The following is a 27,267-nucleotide window of genomic DNA, read 5'->3' on the forward strand; positions in this document are numbered from 1 at the left end:
GTTTATTTTGCCGGGTTGTAGTGAAGAGCTGATTCAGATCGTCAGGTGATCAAGTGCACAGCGTTTGAATTATCCATGCAGAATTCTGTGACATTCAGTAAACTCTATTTGTACGACTGGATTCCGCTATTCCGTTTAAGAGCGAATCACAGGGCTCTACATTCAGTGCATATGTGTATGTAGTATTGTACCGTTGTGTAGTGTTTGCTCCGGCGGGGAGGGCGTCAGACTGTTCCCATCCATCATCCACTTAAATCGAGACTGAGTCCCACCTCCATCCTTCAATCCAGCAGGAGAACTCATCATAGAGTCCAGATCAGATCCGCTCGCAAAACCTGACACAGGCAGATGAAAATGTACTTGCGAAATTTCTCAACCTCGCGTTTTGTAACAAATCCTCCCCTCGTGGGTCAAAATGACCCGAAGCCGTAAAATTATATTTAAAATTGTATTTTGTCTAGAAAGCTTATTTTATTTCATTGATAATATTTTGTACATTTTTGAATGCGATTTGTTTAGAGATTTTTTGTTATTTTTTATTTGATTTACCTTTAAATTACTAGATTTAATCAATAAATAATAAATAAATAAATAAATAAATAGTAATTTAGAAGCACATTCCTCACATTCTTTCAACTTAAATTCAAAATAACTTACAATTTAATGCCTAAACCTTATAATTCAGCTCAAAATATCTTATATTGACTGTCTTGTCTTACCTCTTGTGAGGAAAAAAATAATATAATATGATATTTCATGACTCTAGCCACTAGATGGCTGTAAATCTCTAAATGGAGCATATGAGCTGGTCCACTGTGTCCTAAAGTTAGTTTCTCTTCAGTATGCATTCAGATACACATGTAGACATTATAAAATTCTAGCATTTTTAGCATTCTACCACAAAACTCCTCGAATTCATTAAAAATGTTTTGTGCGTTTTCGTGGTTCAAGTGCGAAAAACGTCATGGGGTCTTGGACACCTCTGATGAACATTCAAAATGACCCAAGGGAAGGATTGAAACCATTACACAATCTCATTTAAAGCAGGACATTCACATAAAACACACTTTCCAGTTAAAGAAGTCTGATCGGTCCTCACCTGTGAACGCTGCTGGAGCTTTGCTGTGCAGCTCAGATCCTCCCATGGCCGAATGCATTGGCACATCAGGCTGCTTGTGAGCGTTCATGCCCATGTGATGGAGGTGTGCGTCTGGGTGTTTGGGGACGTGTCCTCCCATGGGGGACGGCGAGAGTTTGGGCCCTCCGACCCCCTGCTGCTGCTGTAGGATAGCCATGATCCGCGCCAACTATGAAGAAAACACACCTTAGTGAAAGAGACTTAGCATGAAAACAATGTGCAATTCTGTCTCTGCAAAATATATTTTCTTAATGAGCATTTATTTTTGTCTTGCATTCCAGTTCAGATATCTAAAAATTCTTAAAGCAAAATACATTTATTTTTGCAAGCAACACTATGGTATTAAACCTTCATATACTTTTTCCATCTTCAATATACAGTTATTTTGTCTTAAAGGATAATTCCGGTATTTAACACTTTGAGTCTATTTTGTAGTTTGTTTTGGATGAACAAGAGTGGTGGACAAAGAAATTTTGACAATGGTTCCTGTCTCGACTTTTTGACTATTTTAGAATTGCCCATGACCGCTTTAGAATGGGAGTCTATGGCCATGCACAAACATGTCCTTAAAACAACCCTTAACGTTCGTTTTCAAAACTGTTCAACTCACCGAGTGGTTAGTGGTGTGCGTTGATGATTAAAAATAAATATATCGGCGCAATGTATGATTTCAATCCGGTTATTTTTCTATAGTGGAACTATTTTTTCAGATACCTCACAACCGCGTATAAACTTCCGCTCGATATTTGAGTCTGAAGCGTCTTTTCCGCTCCCGGTAGCGCAGTAATATCAACGAGTCCTCCAACCGAAATCAATGGGATTTTACAAAATGCCAAATAAAACACGACAGAAACTGTATTTCGCTACTCTACTTGTTTTGGAACATCAACGAACACCACTAACCACTCGGTGAGTTGCACCGTTTTGAAAACGAACGTTAAGGGTTGTTTTAAAGGGATACTCCACTTTTTTCGGAAATAAGCTCATTTTACATCTCCCCCAGAGTTAAACAGTTGAGTTTTACCGTTTTAGAATCCATTCAGCCGAACTCCGGTTCTGACGGTACCACTTTTAGCATAGCTTAGCACAGATCATTGATTCTGATGAGTCCAGTAGCATTTCTTTCAAAATGACCAAAAAGTTTCAATATTTTTCCTATTTAAAACTTGACTCTTCTGTAGTTAAACCGTGTACTAAGATCGACGGAAAATGAAAAGTTGCGATTTTCTAGGCTGATATGGCTAGGAACTACTCTCATTCCAGCGTAATAATCAAGGAACTGTGTGTCTGTACCATGGGTGCAGCAGGCGTAATGATATGACGCAGCGCCTGAAAATAGTCCCCAGCTCGGTAACTTCTTCCAACGTGACCGGGACTAAGTTTGTCTAACCTATTAGACCTATTTTCAGGCGCTGCGTCATATCACTACGCCTGCTGCACTCATGGTACAGCCGCACAGTTCCTTGATTATTACGCCGGAATGAGAGTAGTTCCTAGTCATATAGGCTTAGAAAATCGCAACTTTTCATTTTCCGTCGATCTTAGTACACGGTTTAACTACAGAAGAGTCAAGTTTTAAATAGGAAAAATATTGAAACTCTTTGGTCATTTTGAAAGAAATGCTACTGGACTCATCAGAATCAATGATCTGTGCTAAGCTATGCTAAAAGTGGTACCGTCAGACCCGGAGTTCGGCTGAATGGATTCTAAAACGGTAAAACTCAACTGTTTAACTCTGGGGGAGATGTAAAATGAGCATATTTCCGAAAAAAGTGGAGTATCCCTTTAAGGACATGTTTGTGCATGGCCATAGACTCCCATTCATGGGCAATTCTAAAATAGTCAAAAAGTCGAGACAGGAACCATTGTCAAAATGTCTTTGTCCACCACTCTTGTTCATCTAAAACAAACTACAAAATAGACTCAAACTGTTAAATACCGGAATTATCCTTTAATGCACTGGCAGACTTGATTATACATAAAATAGGTGTAAAAATCTGCCTGTGCAGGAAGACAAATACACTCGTATTAAAGACACAAACTATGGAAACAGGTCTGCATATCTAATGCAGTGTTGCTTCTCAAGTGAATCCATCTCCAAGAGATTTTAGATATTTTATAAAGGGGGAAAAAAAAACTAATTAAAATGTGTTACACCCAAACTGAGCAAAAACATGCAATTTGGTGCAGTTGCTGATATTTATATGGACAAAAATTAAGATGAAATAATGATGATTGTGTTGTGGAAAAATTCATCTTTTCTTTGTATTTTATTTTCAACGATTTAACAAACGAATGCCATGCGTTCTTTAGCTGTATTTTGAGTTTCTTTTATGATATTGATACAGCTGCAGGGTGTGTGTGTGTGAGATTTCAGAGGTAAGGAGATTCCCGTGCTGGGGAGGGGTCAAGAGGGATCAAGGGGGGTCCCTTTTGTTCCTTGTGCTGTGAAGGGTGACAAGAGATAACACTATAAAAATGCTGGCCAACCTCTGCTCTGAGTCTCACTCCACCTGCAGCTGGACTGTGGATGGACTGGGAACATTCTTGCAAGAATAAATATCTTTTAAGGACAATTTGAATCCTGATGTCTCTTATGCCTGATGCTATTTTGTTAGTTACTTGTTTTTGCCTCAACAAGTTGGTGTCAGAAGTGCGAACCATGAGGTTTCTTCTGGCCCTGAGAAAGCGTATTGACGGACTGATCACCCTAAAGCACAAAAGGCTTTAGTCTTACCTCGCCGAATTGAGAGAGAAGAGCCAAAACTGCTATCAGGGCCAGGAGGAACCCACTGGATTCAGAAAGAACTCGGAGGCAGTAAAAGCATCTCGGGTAAGAGACAGTTAAATTATTTTGATAATTGTGAGTGAACGTGAACCATATTGGCTGAGTTTTGCTTTTTGGTACGAGCGAAAGGTGAGTTAATCACAAATTTTATGGGGAGAAATCGATCTGACAAAGCAGACCAGTTTCTGCCTCACTTAGCTCGTTAGTGGACAGGGGATCCACTGGTGATTCAGAGAAATCACAGCTGCTGAGATGATTACGTTCTACTCGAAATTTATGTAAACCTTAGAGAAAGTTACAGGATTAAGAAGTTTCTGGGTGATTGTGCTCTACTCGAAGTTTTACCACATTGAATTGAGTCAAGCGAATAAGCGCACGTGGGGGAACTTTGAGTGGAACGTAATTACAAGACCAGGTTGAATTAATCAAGTAAAAAAGAAGTTTCTGGGTGATTGTGCTCTACTCGAAGTTTTACCACATTGAATTGAGTCAAGCGAATAAGCGCACGTGGGGGAACTTTGAGTGGAACGTAATTACAAGACCAGGTTGAATTAATCAAGTAAAAAAGAAGTTTCTGGGTGATTGTGCTCTACTCGAAGTTTTACCACATTGAATTGAGTCAAGCGAATAAGCGCACGTGGGGGAACTTTGAGTGGAGCGTAATTACAAGACCAGGTTGAATTAATCAAGTAAAAAGAATTGAGCGAGCGAATAAGCGCACGTGAGAAAACTTTGAGTGGAACGTAAACAAGCAGAGGTCCGTCCGATCTCGGAGTAAAAGATCGGGTCTGTCGAAGACGTTTGACAGATTCTGTAAGACACGTGTCGAATTGTGAAATCCAGAAAAGAGGAACTCAGCCAAAATGGGGTCATCTAACAGTAAAGTAGATCATTTTTATACACCAATTTTCTGTTAAAAGAGAAATAATGATGGTGGTAAATGTAAATGTATTTCCCCGAGGCGGGAACCTTGAGTAAGATAAGACTCAATGTCGTAAAAGAATCAATAGAAAAGAACGAGGGAAAACAGAATGGTTGTTATGTGTGTGTTAAACATGTGTGTAAAGGACGCACACACGAATGCATACGCTGATTTACTTTCTGCTACCTGCAATGAAAAAAAACAAAAAAAACAAACAAAAAAAACGGTTGGAAATCTTTATGGCTGATGAAACTTTGAGCAAAGCTATGACTGATGATTTGAGCAGTGTTGTGAATGATGAGCATATGAGATTGTACAAAAGTAGCCTACAGGGTTTTCTGAAATGCTAACTTATCCGTTACTAGTCAGAAAGGGTTGTTGAAGTTTGTTCATGAGTGTAAAACTGTGAACGGACAGTGAATTGTTGGATGGGAAAGAAGCAGATAAAAGAGAACAGAGTCGATGCAGAAGGAACTGACATGTAGGGAACGATAGAGTTCATGGAACTATTAAGTCAAATTAAGTTGAAATGGTACGAAAGGTGAGTTTTAGATGGAAATGGGGCGTTGAGTATGATTAACAGGGATTGGCATGATATAAGGATAAGGAATGTTTCATTAAGTAAAACGATTGTCTTTTGAACCTAAAGGGTCCAGCTATGCTGGGAGTACAGCAACAGCGCTTGCTTGTTCAAACCAGCTTCTGAATGTTAAATGTATACTTGTTTTGTAATCAGTGTTGTTGATGATAATATCAAATTAGAAAATGTCCAGAGATTGGATATTTTGTTGATATTAAGCCATTTAAGGAAAATATATTGTTTTATAAAGGAAATTATGGGTTGGAGATAATTTCCCTAGACACGTGTAACTAAAGTTAATCAGAAACTTTGTGAAACCCGTTTAGAATATTTAGATTTTCCGTGTCGCTTATGAAAATTAATGCTCTGCCAATAATAATGATGTGAATGTGCTTTATTGTATTAATGTTATGAAAACAAGGGTATTTAAGAATAGATTGCCATATTTTTGTAACAAGAGTTGAAGGTGCAAGCATCTAGGATAGCTGTGTGTAATTTAGAGACCGAGAACAAGATTTAGGGAATCTTGTGGTTTCTGTGGAACAGTAGAGATAAGTGGGACTGAATAATGATAATATTAAGTTGAATCTGCATACTAATCATTTGAATAAGCTATCAAACCAGTGTTAATGAAATTAATGACATGCTAAATTTCTTTATACTGTATGAAGAGTAACTGAATAGTCCTGATACAAAAGAGAGCAAATGCTGTAAGCAGTTCTGCTCACGCTCTGAAGAGATTTGCAGATGATGTTTAGTAAAAGTTTGATTGTAATTAGAAAGATAAATAGTAACTTGACTGGCTCCAAACAAAGAAAGTGCCAAACTAACACAAATGTAAAGAAAAGTCTGTGTTAATATGAGTTAGAAAGTAGATCAGTGTTAATATGATGAAGATTGTGATTCGGCTATTGTAATTGAATTTGCAGCTGGGACAGTGGGGGAAAATGCAGAGAACTTATCAGTGGCTCTGTTTGCATTTCCTGAATAGGAACGCTCTGCTTCAGGGGCGTAAAGTAGGGTGGAGATGTTAGAAAGATCACAGTGATTGTAGGTAGAATAACAGAGAGTGTTTTACTGCGGTCAGCGAGGTCATTCAGTGACTGTAAAATGACAACTGTATAACTGTAAAAGTAGATGAGGGAGAAAAGAAAGTTGATAGATAAACTTTTGAAAGTTGTTAAGAAGATTGAAAGATATTAAGTGTAAGGAATTCCTTTTGAAAGGAAAATAACTATAAAAAGTACCGGTGGACGTAAAATTACAGATGAGCTAAATGAGTTGCAAAATATTTTAAAAGTACCGATCACTAAAAGGATGATTGTGTTTTGAATGAAACGCTTTGATAAGGTTTTAGATGATATAGAGAGACAAATCTAACGAATGATTTATAGTGATAATCATAAAATGTATCACAAGCAGGGAGCAGCCTCAAAAGTTGAATCATAGAAGCAGATTGATAAACTCCTAGAGAAAACATTGAAGTAAAATTGAAATGAAATTGTTATTAAGAACTAGAATAATTCGTATTATTTCTTTAAGATAAAATAAACAGAAGCAGTGTTACAGGATTAACAGTTGCTAAATGTAAAATGTGTAAAAGGCATTTGATTAAACAAAGGCTTGTTAATGTTGATTTTAAAAGATAAGATTGTGATTTGGCCAAAACAGGTTTGCTTATCTGAATCTGGCATGTGCTGTAACTGAAACTGCCACAGTTTCAGTGCAACAGAGACTCATTCTGAGTGGATATTTGTAATGTCTAAATTACAATACATGTAATTTATGGAAAAGATGCCTTAAGATGAGCTACAGTTGAAAAAGATGGTAGACAAAGTCTGAAGTTAAAAGTTTATGAGAATGCAGTGTACCAGTCCTGATGCCTCAAGAGTCTCTCGCTCTCATTCAATGTCAGAATTCAATTCAATCAGCTGAAAGCTGTTGTCTGAGGCTGTGTAAAGCACAGTGTTTCAGTTGAAAAGATTCATAGATGTGGAAAAGCTAAAACAAATCAGATTTGACAAATTTAGAGGACAATTTGTAAATGTTTTAAAAGTAAAACTGAATGATTTTAAAGAAGTCTTTAAAATAATAATGCAGACCTTAAATGATAGAAGTGACATTTTTGACCGCTTCTTTGTCTGATTTTAGCCTCCACCATAAAACAGGGCCGATGGCTCCGGCTACAGAAGTAACAGTACACTGAATGTCAATATTAAATGTTCCAAGTGGATATGATGGTTCTTGATTACCTCGATTAAAAAAAAAAAAAAAAAAAAAAAAAAAAATTTCATTACCACAAACTATGATAATTTTGCTCAAGTGAAGTAGAGCCATAACTCAGTGTGCAGGAGGCGTAGATCCCAAAGACGGGTAAGATTCTCTGATGGCCATAGATGGGAACAACCTAAGGCAGGGATTATTGCCGCCACTGGGGCACCTGCCCACCAGGTTCGGGAGGTGTTACCTACAAGAAGGGAGTGGTTGTGATGCTACTTGGGGCCAAGAGCATCAAAGAGGGGTCTGTTCCCTACAACTTCCACTCCAATATATATATATCAAAATGTTCCTTCACTTAAAAGAGCTTAATTATCATATAGAGACAATTACATCCAATCTCAGTAATATGTAAATAGAATCACAGAGCACAACCAACAACCATCTTGATTACGGGGACTTCGAATAGCTTGTCACCTTAAACATTTGACCGTTCTGTTTTAACAGAAGATCAAAGATGTGACATAAGGAACATGATGTTGGTTGCCTTATGGGCAAAGAAAAATGTTTGATATTGAACTAGTTCTAACTCCTGAAGGTCATTAGACATGGTGGTGGCTAAAGATGAGAACAGCTTGTGATGAGTCAAGAGAAATTTCTGAAAAACGAAGGTTAGGTGAATTGAGTATTTAAACTAAAAATAACCTTAGAAAAAAAGATCATAGCATAATGTATTTTAGATTATTGTAACGGTTCTAATTTGAGTCAAACATTTGTATTTTGACATTTGTGAACTATTAAGAATTGACTATGACTATGATTATTTTAGTTACAGTCCTAGGAGGCTGTTGAAAAGATTATTTGCTTATAATGAGAGAGAAAGAGACTGCTTGAGTGGAGGAAGAGGATGGTACTCTGTCTGTCTTTCTGTTATCAGTCAGCCAAAGAAAGCTGAAGCAAAGTAATAATTATGTACCAAAACAATCCAGCTGACTTTTCTAAAATCAAATGAATAATGAACAGACATGCTTTGAAACTGGTTAAGAGGCCATAAAACATTAGATAAAAGATACAGGAAAAGGTTAGAATGTCACTTAGAATTTAAATCTTTTTAGATAAAAGATATTAATAAGAAATATGAGCGGTTCATAGTCAGGGAAGAGTGTGAGTGTGAATTCATGTTTTGTACAGTATGTGTTAGTTTAGGACAACTGTTCTGTCTGAATAGTGTGTATACATGTGTCATTAACCTCTGGAAAGAGTGTTTTAGCATTATAGATGGGTTAAGGCGAATGACAAAGTAAGCTGAGGATTGTGAGTCAATCTGATGAGAAGGCAACACAGAACAGGATGAGCTTTAAGTTGATTGATCATCGAGCTCTGTCTGTTAATTATTATTTTGGTCATTCATGATGTGCAGTAGATTTGAATTACTTTCTGGACAGGTTTAAGTATGTGTAAATTAGAATTGTGAAGTCGTAGATAGCCGTCAGTCATGTGTTGAGAAAAAGTTATAAATTTGACAGCAACAAACACGTACAGTAGGCTAAGTAAATATCAGATTATCCAGAGAGCCCTTAACAGTTATGTATTGTAAAAAGGGGAAGATTGTTATTCGACTGACGTTGACGAAGTGTACTGACGCTGACAAAGTGTACACGACCTGACCTGACCAATTGATGACCTGGAGAATGTTCGTAGATGACAGTTGATTAAGAGACCAAACAATAGGCCTGAAAAATCAAGAAACGCTGTGAGACTAGGGGCCGTTACCTTAAAAAACAATTTGATAAGAAGATGAAATTGTGGCTTTAAGTAATATTTTTATTTCAGAGGCAGAGAAAGATGGGAAATTTGGCTGAAGGACAACGTTTGGGTTAGCAAACTTTATCCAAACAAATGTTACCAAATAAATATGAACAAATATTGCAGTTTTCTATAGCTCAAACAGTAGAGCGTTAGCGCTTGTAACGCCAAAGTCATGGGTTCAATTTCCGAGGGAAAGCAAGAATTGATAAGAATGTAAATGTGTACCTTGAAATGTAAGTCGCTTTGGATAAAAGCGTCTGATAAAAGTAAGAGAATTTTATTATGTTAGATTTATGCACGAGATGGGTGTTGTGCATCAAGAGGAGGATGAATATGCTCATGGCGGGAACAAGAGAACGCACAGTAAAACAAGTGGTCAGATGAGTCTTTGAACTTTTTAGTATGAATAATTTGTATTCAGGCCACAAACAAAGACATTTCGGCCTCACAGGTGGGAAAACAGTAAATCCAGGGGGGGAGGGCTAAACCCATTGTCTTCACAGCAGGCTGAGAGGTTATCTAGCTTTGACCTCATCGGTATATGAGGACAGTAAAAGTCCAGGAGGGGTTTATTTGAAGAACTTTATTTGTATTAACCAGCTAGATCTGGTTTACTAAGGGGTTCACATTTGCTGAAAGCCATCGCACAGGTGGGAAGATAAATGTTGGGAGGACATTGGGTTTAATTGTGTGCATTGTTTGTATTTTAAGTGTGCTAATAACAAGAATTGTTTTGACAGGAAACGCCGGAGCAGATGTGGCAGCACAGCAGACAAAAGAAAACTATGTGACAATAACCTCAACATTTGTTTTTCTTTACAGAAGATGCAGACTTTTGCGCATGGCATGAGCAAAGTGAAGAAACAGTGCCTAACCCTGTGTAATGCCTAACTTAAAATTTTCATTTTGCAGGATGTCAGGATGGATTGAACCAAACAGAACTGATTCTGTATTGTTTTGTTAACATGAACAACATGGGTTGAATGTTTTTTTCAGGGGAACAAGGACCCTGAGTGCTATTCAATGAGCAAGAAATTATCCGGTGATATGTTTCAGGTTGAAAATTTCACAGGTCACACCAAAGGGACGACAAGACACGCGCTCACTAACAAAATCACTTAAGGCCTCCATTCGCAGGTGACAGTAGACAGTAAATGACTCATTCCAGTGGGGGTGCGATCGTGATCTAAGGGAAAATCTTGTAAGGATTTGAAAATGATTGAAGGATGTTAGACCTGGGTCCGAACATCTGACCTAAACTATACCAACCAACATCAACAACCTCACACGCCAGCGCAAAGAATAAAGTAGGGGATCAATGATATGTGCTAGAAACAAATCTCCCCTGCCAACGTTGGAAAGGAAAAAAAAAAAAAAAAAAAAAAAAAATCCTCTCTACGGCATGCAAAGTGTCATATTGGTGAAGATGGAACGTCCATGAGGCAACGAGATGATCAACATATCTGGAGAAAATGTTGACCAATTAATGGTTGAAGAAAAGTTTTGCGATTTTATTTGATTGAATCAAATTAGGGCTTAGTATTGATATACATGAAGGGTATAACTGTTCTTGAATTAAGACTTGAATTAATTCTATTCTTAAAGATTTAATAGTATAATGGGTTTGATTAGAAAACAAGAGTGAATTTTTTCTATGTTGTTTATCAGAGAATGATAAAGAGGAGGAAATGTTGTGGAAAAATTCATCTTTTCTTTGTATTTTATTTTCAACGATTTAACAAACGAATGCCATGCGTTCTTTAGCTGTATTTTGAGTTTCTTTTATGATATTGATACAGCTGCAGGGTGTGTGTGTGTGAGATTTCAGAGGTAAGGAGATTCCCGTGCTGGGGAGGGGTCAAGAGGGATCAAGGGGGGTCCCTTTTGTTCCTTGTGCTGTGAAGGGTGACAAGAGATAACACTATAAAAATGCTGGCCAACCTCTGCTCTGAGTCTCACTCCACCTGCAGCTGGACTGTGGATGGACTGGGAACATTCTTGCAAGAATAAATATCTTTTAAGGACAATTTGAATCCTGATGTCTCTTATGCCTGATGCTATTTTGTTAGTTACTTGTTTTTGCCTCAACAATTGCAATTTACATCAATGAAATCTTTATAACAGTATAACAGACTACTTGCAAAAAAATGCATATTAATATCAGTCATCATTCTATAGCTGCTAAAAAATTATATCTGGACAATCTAGTAAACCTGAGTTGCTTCAGTCCAGTGAGTGTTCATCCTGAAATATTACTAACAATATAAAAGCTAACCTTACGTGTACTTGTAAAAAATCAGTGCAGCTTTCACAGCAATGAACACGAACTGAAGGTGGACGTTTGTACAATTATACTAAAAGCCTTTTACTCGCTAAACAAGTCTAAACTATCAATCAGACGACAGAAGGCATGTAGGTTTTTCAGCAAAGTTTTGATCAAGTTCATTTAGAGGCCTTAGACATTTGCGTTTCAAATATGATCCAGCAGGCTTTATAGGGTTAAGTCAGTAGAGGGCGCTGTGCAGTTCTTTGGATAATTCAGCAGGGGGCGCTGTGCTAATATCTGTGTGAGCGGTAACGCTGTACCTGCTGCGGGTCGTGCTGTTGTCTTACAGGAGGAGGAAACTTCCTCTGATTCAGAAACTGCTGCTGTTGCTGTTGTTGTTGTTGTTGTTGCAGAATAAGCTGACAGGCCTGGGACAAGGAACGCATGTAATACGTTAAAATAACGCTTATTAAACATATGTTATTTTCCAGGGCCAAAATGAGATGCCTACCAGCTGGAACTGCTGCATGTGTGGATGAATGCCACTGAGCATGGCGATTTGCTGGGGGGAGAGTTGTGGAGGGAACATCCCCCCACCAGGGGGCGCCATTGGCTTCAGCATCGGCCCAGGAACCTGCCGAAACATGGAGGAACCGTGAGCTAATAATAAACATCCATTTATCACAGTGCTAAAACCAAAAACACAAACTGACCTGAGGTGGCAGGAACTGGGGAGGCACTTGTGCTCGTATCCCGGGGGAAGGGTTTAAGGGGTGCACACCAGCCTGATGCATCCCTCTCATTGGAGGAATCCCACCACTGCCATACATATTATGAGCCCCGACCTTCAAAAGAACAGCAAAGAAGAGATGAAGATTAGGCTTTAGAAGGTTTGTTCAAGTCTGTGAAATTCTACCTATAGACCCATTGTACCCTTGAGAAAGGTACTTAGGCCTTGTCCCAAATGGCACCCTAAACAAAGGTACCTAAAAGGTACTTAGGCTGCATTTGAAATCGCATACTTCCCTACTATACAGTAGATTAAAAACATCTCGGACGAGTAGAATGAATTCACAGTACTCATAAAAGAGTAGGCAAAAAGTACACTGATTACCTAATACGACAGGTGAGATTTTGAATCCCATGAGGCCACGGGAGAGGAGTTATGAATGGCAACTGATGCTAGTAGGTCATATGACAGTGTAGTACATCCAGACAACACACATTAAAACAATATAGAACAAACTTTTTTTTATCGGATGTGTAGTAATTACATATTCAAAATAGGTACCTACTCAAGTAAGCAATTTCAGATGCAGCCTTAGTCCATATAAAAAAACAGAAGCTACAATGGATTTCCGTATTATGACGCATTTCCAACTGAAACTGCTTGTCAAATTAGATAAAAACATAATTAATTTTGCCATTTGTTATTGTCTTGTGAAAAGTGAGTAGCACTGCAGATGCATCATAGACATTGAGTGAGCTTATCACGGGAAGAGCAAGTTAAGACATTTTGTTGAAAGATTAGGTATGCATAGATGAATCATTTACAATATGTGGACTAAAACAAATAAATAAATCAAAAATAAGACCAGTGGCATACACTAAGAAAATAAATGGGGTCAAATTTGATATCAAAACCTCAAGTTGCTCGAGGGTCACTTAGGCCTGGAACAAGTTCAGTTGGTCTTCCTTCTCAAGAGAGTTTATGCATTTATATGTCATGCGATCTCTGTTATTAAATATAATTTTCTTTCTCCTTCAGTGAAGATGGCGTTGGAAGAGTCTCAGTACCTTGTCCAGGTAAGGTCCGGTCTCCCCACATGGCATCTCTTTGGAAGTCTGTGAGCGGAAAGCTCCCCCAGTCCTGCCGCCTCTCCGCATCTCACCGTCATTCATTCCTCTCCTGTCATGTCTATCGTGACCCATACTGGAGTCTTCATCCTGACATAAACAATCAGCATATTTATACAGCTCTGCAGCATCACACAAGAGCAAATCAACACAGAGGCAAGGACTAGCTTACCGTAACGCCCATGTTTGAGAACTGCCGAGTCACAGGAGATGCCCACGAGTCCCCACTGTTACCTTTAAGGGGGCTCTGGGGGACAAACCAAAGGAGAGAGGGTTGGGAATGTTAAGGTTTGTGCTTCTTAGAAGTCAAATGTTTTCCTTTAGTCTTGGTGAGGTCAAAAGATCTGGGGCCTCATTTATAAAACTGTGCGTAGAAACCTTACTAAAAGTGTACGTGCGCCCGAAAGCCAAAAATGGCGTACGCAAAAAAATATTCAGACTTATAAAACCGTGCGTACGCCAGAACCTGCACAGAATTCACTTTATAAATCCCAGTCAGCGGAAGATTGTGCGTACATGCGTCTCCACCCGAAATAACCATATATGGAGCTTACAACGCCCAGTTTTACTATGCAGATCCTCATCTACATATCATTTGCATATGATTATTCATCCACGTGATAACTTAAACGTTATCACGTGGATGAATAATCATATGCAAATTATATAAACGGTACAAGAAACATTACATTAATACAAATCAAGTAGTTGTCTATCCTTGCCTTGTTTTTGAATAGCCTACATAAATCAAATAGTGTAAAATACATTTCAGAGAAAGTTTTTCTCAATCTTTTCCACTTGCCGAATTGTATTTTTAATTGATTTATATTTTTAATGGAAACAGATAGGCCTTGGGCATTATTTGCACGAAACTATTTTCTCAGACAATCTGGTATTATCATGATAAGCAATGATCTCTGTGGTTAAAACATTAAAGCACGCCACAGGAAAAGTGTTAAAAAACAATCGCATCCACAACAAATATTTCTAATGATTGAATTTAAAAAAATGTTGTAACTTCAGTAATGATTTCATGTTTAAGTGTTTAACTCCATTAATTTGAATGGCATATTTAATATAAATGTTTATATCAGAAGTATTTTATTTATTTAAACTGTTATTTGCGTCAGTTTCACTAAACGGCTCAACACGCTCGCTGCCGCGGACATTTAAGAAGGAATGGATATTTGCTTCAAGTGACAGGCTTGGTGATTGAAATTGTATTTGTATAATCTTTCTGTATATGTTTAATTTTCTTTAGATTTTCTGTATAAAAGTGACCAAAAATACATTTAACTCCAGCTCACCATCGGTGTCGCCAAAGTGCTCCATCTCCAAAACGTTCGTACGCATGGGTCAGAGTTTGCGTGCAGGTGCGCAAATTTTCCTGTCAAGTTTTTCTTTATAAGTCCCACCTTTTGCGCAGGAACTGGCGTACGCATGTTTTCAGCCCCGTTTTGTGCGTACGCAAGCTTTATAAATGAGGCCCCTGGCTATGAAGAGCTTAAACATACCTTAGTGTTGAGTCTCCTGGACCCCTGGCCTTGCCCCCAGCCGCCAGAGTTGTATGTGTTACTTTGGGATCCCCGATTTCCCCAAACACCAACACCACCACCACCACCATCCTCTTCCTCCCAGCTGGAGTGACGGGATGCATTTGAGCTTTCATCACCCCACCCCTCTTGCATAGACTTTGAACCTGAAGAGAATGTATATGAAAATTAGCACAAATTACACAGTGTAAGTGTTCCTGTTAATGCAACAAATAATCAAGAACATTATACTTAGATTTACACTAGTTGCAATTAAAGTTAGTTTTCCTTTAAGTTTTCATAAAAGAGCTCAAAAAAAATTATCCTTACTCTACCCAATTCATTTTATACCAATATTGAAACTGTGCTAAGAAAAGAAATATTCAGTCAAATATTTCAGTCAAAAATTATTTGTGCAAATGTCACATCTTTAACACATGGCAACAGTTTAAAAGTAGCACAATTCCATGGGAAAACCGCAGGATTGACAGAATGTAAAGGGCATGTGTACTTGGATAGGCTATTACCAGGCTTAACAGAATGGGAATGGGAGTTTCCCCATCCTCCACCTTTCCCTGATTCACTCGATTCCCCCCAGCCACTTGGTGCATCAAACGATTTCCCCCAAGAAGTCGTGGCACTGTCCACAGATGGTTCAGTGGGACCACTGCTGCGTGCCCATGTTGCAGGAGCTAGAAAGTGTAAATGTTTCAATGCAAGGGATGTTTCTGGTTCAAAATGGTTTAATCGACACAATATGAACTGCTGCCTTCTTACCCGAGTTCTTCGATGCGGTTCCAGGCGGTCTTCCAGACGACTGCTGTTGGGCCGGTGCGCTGTTCTTATCCCACAGATTGACGTTCTTGCTGCTGTAGCGTGACGGATCGCCCCATGCAGACGTGCCATCATCGATTTCAATCTTCCGGTTGATGGACTGAGGCGAGGGTTCATCCCACCCACTTGGCTCTACAACTGAAGGCATCTGAGGGATTGGCCCACAGCTCCACCCGGATCCTTTACCCTGGTCATCCAGCTCTCCTGGACGACCCCTGTCCTGCAAGGCCTTTGGATATCCCGGCATTTGCTGCGGGGTCTGCGATTGCTGCTGCGGTTGTTGATTTTGGGTTTTAAGTGCTGTTTGTTTGTTTGGTATCGGTGATGGAAGAAGCTTCTCGCCCCATCCCTGGTGCTGTTTGACACTGCCGCCTCCGTTACCTCCCCAGCCTCCACTCCGCTGTCCCGACTCTTCCGGGATGTCCTCAACCTGATTCTTGCTGTCACTGCCTCTCTCTTCCTTCCAGCCTCCACCCTCAGGCAATGGCGTCCACTCACTTCCACCACCCTGTTTCCACTCCTTTCCTTCCCTCCTGCCTGTATCTTCAACCTCCTGGTCTTCTCCCCAACCACTCCCTTTGCGACCAATCCCAACACTTGTTTCTCCATGTCCTGTCCACCCTTGAGCTCGACCCACCTGTCTAACCTCCTGCTTCTGCATTTTGGAGCTGGAAAGATCACCTGCATTCCTCCGGCCCTCTTTACTTCGGTCTGTATGCGCTTCAGCATCCCAACCAACGTTCCCACTGTCGCCCTCGAAATTCCAGGCAACGTTCTGCTTGATCTGGGTCTTGCCCCATCCCGTGTTGCACAGCACTTTAGGATCCAGGTTAGTGTGATTGATCATGCTCTGCAAGGCTTCTTCTGGGTGAAGGGCCTGACGTCCGGAGGGACTTTGAACCAGATTGTGGGCTTGCTTCCCATCTTCATTGCTTTCTCTACCAGTCGATTCTTTCTCCGACCCATTCCAGCCATCTCCTGCTTTCTGATTGTCTTCTCTTGATCCCACACTGTTTGCAAGCATTGAAGAGTCCTGTAAACTATCCATTCTTACCTCAGAGATCTCTCTCCCATCCTCTTTTGATGCTCCAACTGCTAAGTTTGAGGTCCATCCTGTAGCTGCCTGTTTGTTTGAACCTACTGTGTCTTCATCCCACTTTCCCTGAGAGATGCCAGTGCCATCACCTGAACTTCCACCTACTGCATTACTGCTCTTCCCAACAGGGTCTTGTCCTGTATCCCACAAATCCGCACTGGAGACTCTAACATCTCCACCATCATTTGGTCCAGCCCAATCCCCAGTAATGGGCTCTTTGTTCTTGCAAAGAGTCTGGTACAGCGCATTGGCTGGACTCAAGGGTGCAGGAGGAGATTCCTCAGAGGCAGTGTGAGTTAAGAGATCTCGACCTGAAGACGCTCTATCAGGGTCATCAGGGTTGTAGTTTTGAGTGCGCTCCTGGTCTCCAGAAGGTGACGACACCTTGGAATTTAAATGTTGATTGACTCCTTTAATGGACTCTTTATTCTCGGACTGTGAGGATGCACCTCCTGCCACACTGGCTTCTGCATATTCAGAGAGTTGAGAAGAACTGTTCATTCCCAGGGGGGCAGACTCATCCATCCCTAACCTGGCAGACTGTGGGGTCTGATCACTATTCCAATGGTCTTCCGGTCTTGGCCATTTCTCTACGTCAGGATTATCCTTGTCCATTCCCTGAGCAGAGGGTTGACCTTCTGAGCCAAGCCCCCATGTGTAATTTGCATAAGTGGGAGTGGCAGAGGCGTCAGACGATGAGTGCAGAGAAACTGAATCTACCGTATGATCTGAAAGAGGAAAAACAAACATCAGAACACACAAAAAAAAAAAAATCAATCATTAATATATGAAACTCTACGTATAAACAAACATACTGTACAAAAGTTTGGTGTCACTATGATATTTTTTAAGAAATTCATACTTTGATTCAGTAAGGATGCATTAAAATGATCAAAAGTGACAAAGGAAATTTGTTAATTCAGTTAACCAAAAAAACACACTATTTAGTTTTATAATAATAAAACAACTGTATATTTTAAACTTTATTTTAAACTTTATTTTAGTCATGTAAATAGACTTACAAAGCATAAAAGTAATGGCAAGATGAATTTCTATTTTTTTTTGCATAAATCTTGTAAATGTGAAGTTGATGCAATAATAATAAAAAAATTAAATAAAAAAATCATCATTCTCAGGATATTCGGCCTACACAAAATCTGTTCCCAGTCCACAAAAAAAAAAAAAAAACTGCAGATCTCTAAGCAATTTGAATCCTGCCAATTATAAAATTCAAAAAATCACTCATGCAGGCAGATTTACATGCATGCAGTACTTCCACCCATATAAGACTCTCAGCTCTGTTGAATACATTTTACCATGGTGCTCTTCAGTCAAATTGTATTATTATTTTTTTTTTTCTTCATCGGAATGGTACGAAACTTGATAAAGGTTTTGGCACTTGTAAAAAAAAAAAAAAATCATGGACATGATTCAAACAGGTTAAATGGTCCTGAAAAATAGCCACACTTTGTGCTCCTCGTGGTGAAAAATAAGCGCGTTGGAAATTAACGGGAGACGAATTTTATCTAGTGAAAACTTTTGGTACTGCAGCCAAACAAAAGCACATTTTTGGAGGTATCAAGCTCAAATTTTAAACACAACTTGTTTAGATTTATGGCTTTGATTTTCTCACAGTTTTAGAGTAAAACGTTTTTGAAAATTTAAATTTCATATAAAAATGTAAAACTTTTCACAACAATAAATGTAAAATTCTGTAACCTTTTTTACGTTCAATTTTTACAACTTTTTTCACTTCAGCAATAATCTGCCAAGTGTCGTCTTTGAAAAGAGATCAAATTTAAGTCTGTTGCTCTAAAGCATTCGAGATTTACAACAGTTTAAGTTGAACATTTTATTTTCAGGTCTATGCTAAAAAAGTTAATAAATTGATCATAAATACAGCGTAAATATAATTTAGTACCATAAAATCCTCTAAAAATACACAATATTAAAAAAAATAGATTATCGAACTAAACCATATTAAATTTCTTTGCAATAAGAAAATAAATTTCGGTCATTTTTGAACAACACGCGAAGAGCACCAGAGGATTAAAGACCGTTCTGTGTGAACTGTCCCAGTAGTTTTAGCTGGACCCACCTGAGGCTTCAGCGTGCTCCTGCAGGGGAAGTCGGGGCGTGTTGTCCGCTCCGTTCGCGCCCCCCAGCAGCATGCAGGACAGTGGCGGCTGGCCCCTCTTCAGTAGCACCTTTGGCTCCGGCGTGTTGCGGAAGCGCGGGGGCACCTCGCGGGGCATGGGGCGCTGGGACACCGCGGGGGGGGGCTGTCCGTCGGCCACAGCGGCCCGCTTTGCATTGTTCCCTCCCTCAGGGGGGCCCAACGAACCCCCGACAACAGGACAGGGGGAGGGTGTTTCGGCGGGACTGGGTCGTGATGAGGCACAGGTGAGCGTGCTGAAAGATGCCGCAGACGGAGAGGAGCCCGTTTCTGACATGAGGGGTTAAGAAGAAATTAAGCGCATAGCACAGGATAGTAGGGCTGTCAAAAAGGCTGAAAAGCTTAATTAGAATTTCTTTCTTAAATATTAGCAAAATTTTAATTCTGAAGGCAAAACTTAAAGGGATAGTTCACCCAAAAATGAAAATTAGCCCATGATTTACTCACCCTCAAGTCATCCTAGGTGTATATGACATTCTTCTTTCAGACGAATACAATCTGAGTTATATTAAACAATGTCCTGGCTCTTCAAAGCCTTATAATGGCAGTGAATGGCTGTTTCTGTTTTGAAGTCCATAAAAGCTCATCTATCCATCACAAACGAACTCCACACGGCTCCAGGGGGTTAATAAAGCGTTTGAGTAAGAAAAATATCCATATTTAAAACTTTATAAAGTAAAATAACTAGCTTCCGTTTAAATACACCTAGAATGACTTGAAGGTGCGTAAATCATGGGCTAATTTTCATTTTTTGCTGAACTATCCCTTTAATTTCAGAGGAAAAAAGTACTGTATTGTCTCCTATGCCCACAAGAGGGCGCAAGAAGCCAATATAAACCAAATCAAGCATGGCTTCTTTTATTGAAATGACACTCACTCAGCTCTGACTGATGTGCAGGTTTGGTCAAGCATGTCGCTGCACAATTTTAGTCATCAACTGAGAGGGTTTTCGCAAACCCGCCTTTTTTCAAATCAACAAATCAGCCGCACCGCGTTGTATCCCTAACATCATCATCATCATGTCTTGCGCGCCTCTTGACACACCAAAGATTCGAATGCAAAGTTTTGTTTTGATTCGACGAATATTCGAAATTCGAATTTTTATTTTAATTTATTATTTTATTTTATTAATTAATTAAATTTACTTTATATTTCCTACAGGATAGCACATCTCAAAATTTATTCTACAAATCCTCAAAGGTCTCAAGTGGCATTAAATCTCTAAATTCTGCACAAAGTGATGCATTTTGAGAAACTCAATTCACATTTATCTGTATAGCGCTTTTCACAATACAAATCGTTTCAAAGCAGCTTTACAGAAAATGCATGAATCCACATAACAATTTAGAGTGATTGTTATCAGAGGTGACTGACTTAAAGGTATAGTGGAGGATTTTCTTTTTCCGGGTGGATCATCAAGACTATTGGTCCTCCTAGTTGTCAATCATTCTGGTGATATGTTTACGTAAGGCCGTCGTACGCGCTCGTCCCTAGGTAGTTTTCGCTTTCTGCGCATGCGCACTTTCAGGTGTATATTTGTGGTGAGCTACGGTTTCAGCCATTCATTGAAGCTCGCCGCTCTCACCGGGTTTTTTCAAAATGTCTGAGGGTCGCAAGAGAAAAAGTGTCTACGAATTGTATGACAAGAGAAAGGCCTCTGAAGAAAGAAACAAGACCAGAGTGTTTTTGGGAGAATATTTCACACGCTGGCGTGTGCTAAAAGCACAGGTTGGGCTTCCCACTGATGTCTCAGTCGCGAAGTTTTTACTCGACAGGTAAAGTTTGGCATGCTATTTGGAGAAATCCATTTAAAATCACTGCTAGTAAAAGTTAATGTAAGCTATGATTAGCGATGCTAGCCCTGGCACAAGTCACGCACTGACAGCAACTTGTCAACAGAGCGTGCACGAGGAGAACTAGGCTCGTTTAATAGGAGTTCCCTCTCGGGAGCAGGTAGAGTGTTGCGCATGTGCATTTTTTCAAAAAAAGTCGAGAGGGCGGTTCTTTTTTAAGTTATGTAATGTTCATATCTACAAATCACAGTTAGCTAAAAATGTATTAATTTAATGTATAACATATATGTCAAAAATTCTTCATAAAAGAGTTTCAAACCATGAACAAAACCAATCAGCTCCCATATTAATCACAACACAGCATTTGATTCTAAGCCCAACATATTTTCAGAGTCAGAAAAGAAAAGAGATAGTGATGCAAAGAAAATTTGGCAACCGAAATTATTGAACTGAAAAAGCAAAAAAAATTATACATACATAAATAAATAAAGTTTTTGGCTGAAAAAGCTTTAGAGAGCTGAAACCGTTGACTTTACAACGCCTGGTTTATTTGAACACGACACCACACTGAGTTCAATTACCTAATCAACCAACCTTTATTTTTGGTTTCAGTTGTTGGATAAATGAAAACGTTCATTTCGGTGAATCACTAATAAAAACACAAGACGGTGTACTTCTAATGAAATCAGACACCAAAACACAATATACACAACCAGTCAGAAGTTTTGGATCGGAAAAGATTTTGAATGTTTTTTAAAGAAGTCTCTTCTGCTCACCAATTGATTAATAAATACAAAAAGAACAGTAATATTGTTAAATATTATTATGACAATTTAAAATAAAAAAATAATTTTCTATGTGAATATATTTTAAACTGTAATTTATTCCTGTGATCAAATCATTACTCCAGTCTTCAGTGTCACATGATCCTTCAGAAACCCTTCTAATATGATGCTTTGATGCTCAAAAAACATTAATTATTATTCATGTTGAAAAAGGTTTTTTTTTTTTTTTAGGATTCTCTGATGAATAGAAAGTTCAAAAGAACAGCATTTATTTGAAATATAATCTTTCGTGACATTATAAATGACTTTAACTTTTGATCACTTTAATTCATCCTTGATCTGTATCTTTTATTTCTTTCCCCCAAAAAATGAAATAAAAAAATCTTACTGACCCCAAACTTTTGAACGGTAGTGTTTAATGTCACAAAATATTATATTTCAGATAAATGCTGTTTATTCTTTCTATTCTTCAAAGAATCCTGAAATTAAAAAACACTGATAATAATCATAAATGTTTCTTAAGCATCAAATCATCATATTAGAATGATTTCTGAAGGATCATGTGACACTGAAGACTGGAGTAATGATGCTGAAATTCAGCTTTGATCACAGGAATAAATTACACTTTACTGTATATTCACATAGAACAAAACAGCGGTTTTAAATTGTAATAATATTCCACAATATTACAGTTTTTTTGTAGTTTTAATCAAATAAATGCAGCATTGGTGAGAAGAAGAGACTTCTTTCAAAAACATTAATCTTACTGACCTCAAACTTCTGAATGCTAATGTATGTGACGGCTTCAGATTTGTGTATTCAAGAGTTTCGTATATGCATTAGTGTTGTGCCGATAGTGTTGTGTATCGACGACAGTCCTTTGAAGACATCAAGAGGATAATTGGCTCATTTTTCCTTTAAAACATTAACTTATTATTGTTATTATCAGGCTAGTATTATTATCAAATAAATATTATAGGACCAACAATTCATTTGCCTTCCCTAATTTTAATAACAACATCACCGACTTGCATCTGAGGATTGAAGAGGACTAAATGAAACTTCATCCCACATCAAAACTGAATTGCAAGGTGATCCACTGGCAAACTGTCAAGAGTGCTTGTTATAAAAGACACGCATCTTGTTATAGTCGTTGTTTAAGATGACAATGGTTGTTAGTCAACACTGTTTTGTTTCCATAGCACATAAACAAAACATTTAAAGAGGCTAATAAAGATACAAATTATTATTAGGGATGCACCGAATATTCGGCCACCGAAAATTTTCGGCCGAAAATGGCCCAAAAGTGCATTTTCGGTTTTCGGCCGAAAGACTTTTATCACCGAAACAATACGGCCGAAATGTTGTGATGACGCAAACAGCAGACACCGCGACCTGCACGTGCTTGTCTGAAGCAACATTACATATCTGCGGTGTGGACGTATTTAAATATACCTAAGAGTGACCCACGGACAGCGATTTTCAAAACACAGACATCCCAAGTGTTCCGGAAGTTCCGGGAGTCTCCCGCGTATTGATACCGGCTCCCTAATGCCCGCAAATGAGTTTAAATCTCCCGGAATCGCGAGCGAGCATGAGCGCGCATACGTAGCGCGCGCGGCAGAGAGAGGGAGCGAGAGACCTTTGCGTGTGTGTGCAGAGCAGCCGTCATTTCTCAGAGGTTTACCTGAGCTGTTTATGGTTTTTGCAACTCACGTCCATGAGCATATAACTGCAGATATTATTTTGGGCTATGGCAGTATTGACCTAAATGCACTTTGTTTTTATGAGAGAACATTTCATTTTTAAACCTTTCTCCAGGCCAGTAGGCTTTTACATTATTATTTAATGTACACATGAGTGGGGTCAAGTTAAACATTTAATTTTATACTTTGCAAATGCTAAATAAATATTTGCATAAAATTTTAATGGATTTATTCTTTGAAACTTTAATATTAATTTATGCAATTGCAATGCCTTGATTTTAGTAAACTTAGTACACAGTCATAGCCATAAATGCAATGGTACTAACAATAATTGGCATAATTTCTTTCGGTGTTTCGGTTTTCGGCCTTGGTTTCCTCTTTTTCGGTTTTCGGTTTTGGCCAAGAATTTTCATTTCGGTGCATCCCTAATTATTATTATTAATAACAATCACTATTATTACAAAGATTATAGAGGCGAAATGACTGAGCACAGCACAATCATCAGTCAGCGCTGAAAATCAAACGCCGATTTAAAAGCGAAACGTGTTTAACAAGAAATATTGATTCTTCTAATTTTTTCACTGTCATTAATGTATGGTCCGCAATATTACGGCAATAAATTAAGATAATTGATATGCCGTTATCAGCACTGATGTAGATTCAGCTCTCGTCGTGTCCGAGAGAATCAATGTGGCGTTAATGCAGCGTCAGATGCCAAAAGCTCAGTCCGTTTTTGCTTTCACTTTCACTTTCAGTCCGAAATTCTCGTCAGAAATGTTCGCACGTTAAAAAATAAACACGGTCACATTTACACACTGCCTCCGAAACTTCCGTCCGCCATAACATTTTTGGGATCGGGCTCGCTTTTCTGCGTTTTTCGCATTTTGAGAGGTGTTTTGACAATTCAGAGCCACCGAATGACGAATACGAAACAACGCATGCGAACATTTCGGACTCAGTGTGTAAGGAGCTTAACTCTTGTGCAACAAAGTTTGCAAATTGCGTGCGATATCCACAGGCTCGCCTTTTGAGTGAAACATTTCTATGCAACATGACATTTTTCTTCATCAACTGATAAATAATTAAGAAAATGAGTAAATAAACATGTAAATATGTAAATTAATGATCAAATAAGTAAACTATTGCAATCCCCATCGCCACCCGCCACCGATAATCGTGTATCGCTGACGATATGACTAGATTTATAGATTCTGTATGTAGTGTGTGTGTGTGTGTGTGTGTGTGTGTGTGTGTGTCCAATACCAACCTTTTGAGCCGTCTTCAGTGTCCTGTAATAAAAACAAAGTGTTCATCAGATGTCTGTATAGTAATATATAGCTAGTGTGTGATTTCCAGATGAAGCTAGTCTCACACACACCTCCGGATGACTGCGGTCTCCTGTCTTATGGTGACTGTCTTCCATGAACTGCTTCTCCCTTCCTGTTCCTGTGAACCGACACACACTTACTCAACATGGGTTCATTGTGCAGCACATTTATTCAACGGTGGTTTTCGTGGCCTGTTTTATACACCTTGTTTACGTTCGGTGTTTATGCCATACAAGTCGTAAAGCTGCAACTTCAGCAAATTTCAAAAGCCAGAGATATAGCAGTAAAGATTTTATCTATTATGTTCTTATGATAATATTTACAAACTTTCTTACATAAACACAACATTACATTGATTGTCTACCCAGATAACAGGGGAGGTTCACAAAACTTGGCTAATGGTCTTCCAGTAACAATGATAGATACATTTGTTCAACGCTAGCCTATACGTTTTTTAATAATGTTCTCAAAGCGTCAACACAAAAACATCATTTATACATCATTTGTGGATTTATTTATTTATTTTTCTGAAACGTGTTTTCGATGTTACTTGTTTTAGAACGTTCAGAGAACATTCGAAAAGTAACATTCCAATAATGCCTGCAGAATAATAAAATGGAATGTTCACTTAACGTTCGTATGACACAAAGAACGTTTTAAAACATTTAATAGGGACATTTTAAAAGTTCAGAGAACGTTAAAAAATACCGTTTTTTTAATAACTTAATGGAAATGTTAGCAAAGTAGTTTTGTTAGCAAGGCAATATCAAAGTACACTGATATTTATCATGGTACTAAAAGATGGCCATACTATGATATTATTTATTTAATGTACTTTAAAGACCAATGTGCTACTTAAAATGAACTATGATCACTCGGAATCATTTGTGATTTTTTGCCGTAAAGATGTTTTATTCATCTTCCTGCATAAACTTACCAAGCTAACGTGCTAATTATGGCGCATTTACACACAGCCATTTAACCGCAAAGAAATCGTTTAATAGCACTCAAAGCGGGTATAATAGTGTTACTGGTTTCATTCCGTGTCACATAAGTTGATATGCGGCTCCTATACATTTAATTATTCAGTGGATTTCGATGAAAACATAACAACTAAGATACTTCAGCTTACGTTGGCAAAATAACAAAGATAGCCTTCAAACATCAGTCTAATAGATTATGTGACATATATACATATGTATGTTGATGCTAACTTGAAATATGTTGTGTATGTTTGTACATGTTTGGGTTTGTTTTGCTCACCTCAGTCAGTCCGGCCTGCAGCTGCGCACTGGACGCCGCGCCGATTAACATCCGGGTATCAGTTCGCATCCGAACAGGCGACTGCGCGTGCGCAAACACACGCACACACACACACACACACACACACACACAAAGAGAGAGAGAGAGTTTGTGAAGGCGCTGCTGACGGACCACCAGAGGGCGCTGTGTGACAATCTTACAGCAATTCTTATATCTTAATAAAAGCAGACAATGCATTCTTCTGTTTTTGTTGTTGTTACTATTATTGTGTTATATTTCATTGTATTGCCTAATTCCTAAGTATGTCTGCGCTAAATGTCTCCTGTCACCTAGACAAATTATTTTGTTCCCTTCTTTAACTTTTTTTCTTGTCTTTTTTTTTTACTGAACAAAGATCACAGGGTATATATGTATCACACACACAAAATAGGATAAGAAACTCAAGGTAAAGCAAGGCAGTAAAGTACATACATTAAGAGAAAGTCAATTAAGAAATGAATTCATAAAAGATTTAAAGCAATAGAAATTAAACGTATAATAACATACAATAAATGAATACGAATAAATAGAAATAAATAACATGAAAAAAAAAATTGTCATCTTCAAGAAATCAGAAGGTAATTTTTAATGAAACTATATATATTTTTTTTGAGCAACTGAGCAGTTTTTTTTTTTTCCTTTAACCGCTCAGTGTCAAAATATGATGGAGGGTGTGCAAAATAGGATGGAGGGTGTGCAAAATATGATGGAGGGTGTGCAAAATATGATGGTGAGTGGCAAAAGACGCAAAAAAAAAACACAAAATATTACACTGGTTCTTTAGATAAGAGACAAAACATGTTTTAGAAGTTAGTTTTTATCATTTAATAATACATTATTTATAAACTGATCCATATTTGTAGACAAAGGTCTCAGGGAACAGGTTTTTCTGAAAATGTTTTTTTTTTTCTAAAAAAAATTGCATTTATTCACTTCATAACTTAATTTGTGTCAACTCCGTCAGACGCATTAAAAAGCATGCTATTTTATTTTATTTTATTTTATTTTATTTTATTTTATTTTATTTTATTTTATTTTATTTTATTTTATTTTGATGCATCCAACAACAGTGTAAAGTCTTAAATTATGCAATAAAATCGTTTAGGAATCGATTTTTTTTATTGATTTTTTGCTTTGA

The 27,267-nt window shown here is 38.3% G+C and overlaps 1 protein-coding gene across 2 annotated transcripts in view; it reads right to left on the reverse strand.

Annotated features, from left to right (window-relative positions):
• tnrc6bb.1 (trinucleotide repeat containing adaptor 6Bb.1) overlaps positions 1 to 26,157 on the reverse strand; it is a 37,398-nt gene extending 11,241 nt beyond the window's left edge. For both annotated transcript variants that reach the window (XM_084385477.1, XM_084385478.1), the window contains exons 1-14: positions 26,091 to 26,157; positions 24,878 to 24,945; positions 24,767 to 24,788; positions 19,138 to 19,485; positions 15,887 to 17,767; positions 15,637 to 15,801; positions 15,092 to 15,276; positions 13,750 to 13,824; positions 13,518 to 13,667; positions 12,434 to 12,565; positions 12,232 to 12,354; positions 12,041 to 12,148; positions 1,100 to 1,307; positions 192 to 335 (exon numbers count right to left, since the gene is read on the reverse strand). In XM_084385477.1, the coding sequence (XP_084241603.1) occupies positions 192 to 335; positions 1,100 to 1,307; positions 12,041 to 12,148; positions 12,232 to 12,354; positions 12,434 to 12,565; positions 13,518 to 13,667; positions 13,750 to 13,824; positions 15,092 to 15,276; positions 15,637 to 15,801; positions 15,887 to 17,767; positions 19,138 to 19,485; positions 24,767 to 24,788; positions 24,878 to 24,922 (3,586 nt within the window). In that variant the 5' untranslated portion in view covers positions 24,923 to 24,945; positions 26,091 to 26,157. The remainder of the gene's footprint in view (positions 1 to 191; positions 336 to 1,099; positions 1,308 to 12,040; positions 12,149 to 12,231; positions 12,355 to 12,433; positions 12,566 to 13,517; positions 13,668 to 13,749; positions 13,825 to 15,091; positions 15,277 to 15,636; positions 15,802 to 15,886; positions 17,768 to 19,137; positions 19,486 to 24,766; positions 24,789 to 24,877; positions 24,946 to 26,090) is intronic.
• Positions 26,158 to 27,267: the final 1,110 nt, after the last annotated feature.

The sequence above is a fragment of the Rutilus rutilus genome, assembly GCF_951802725.1.
Source record: "Rutilus rutilus genome assembly, chromosome: 1".
NCBI classification, from domain to species: domain Eukaryota; kingdom Metazoa; phylum Chordata; class Actinopteri; order Cypriniformes; family Leuciscidae; genus Rutilus; species Rutilus rutilus.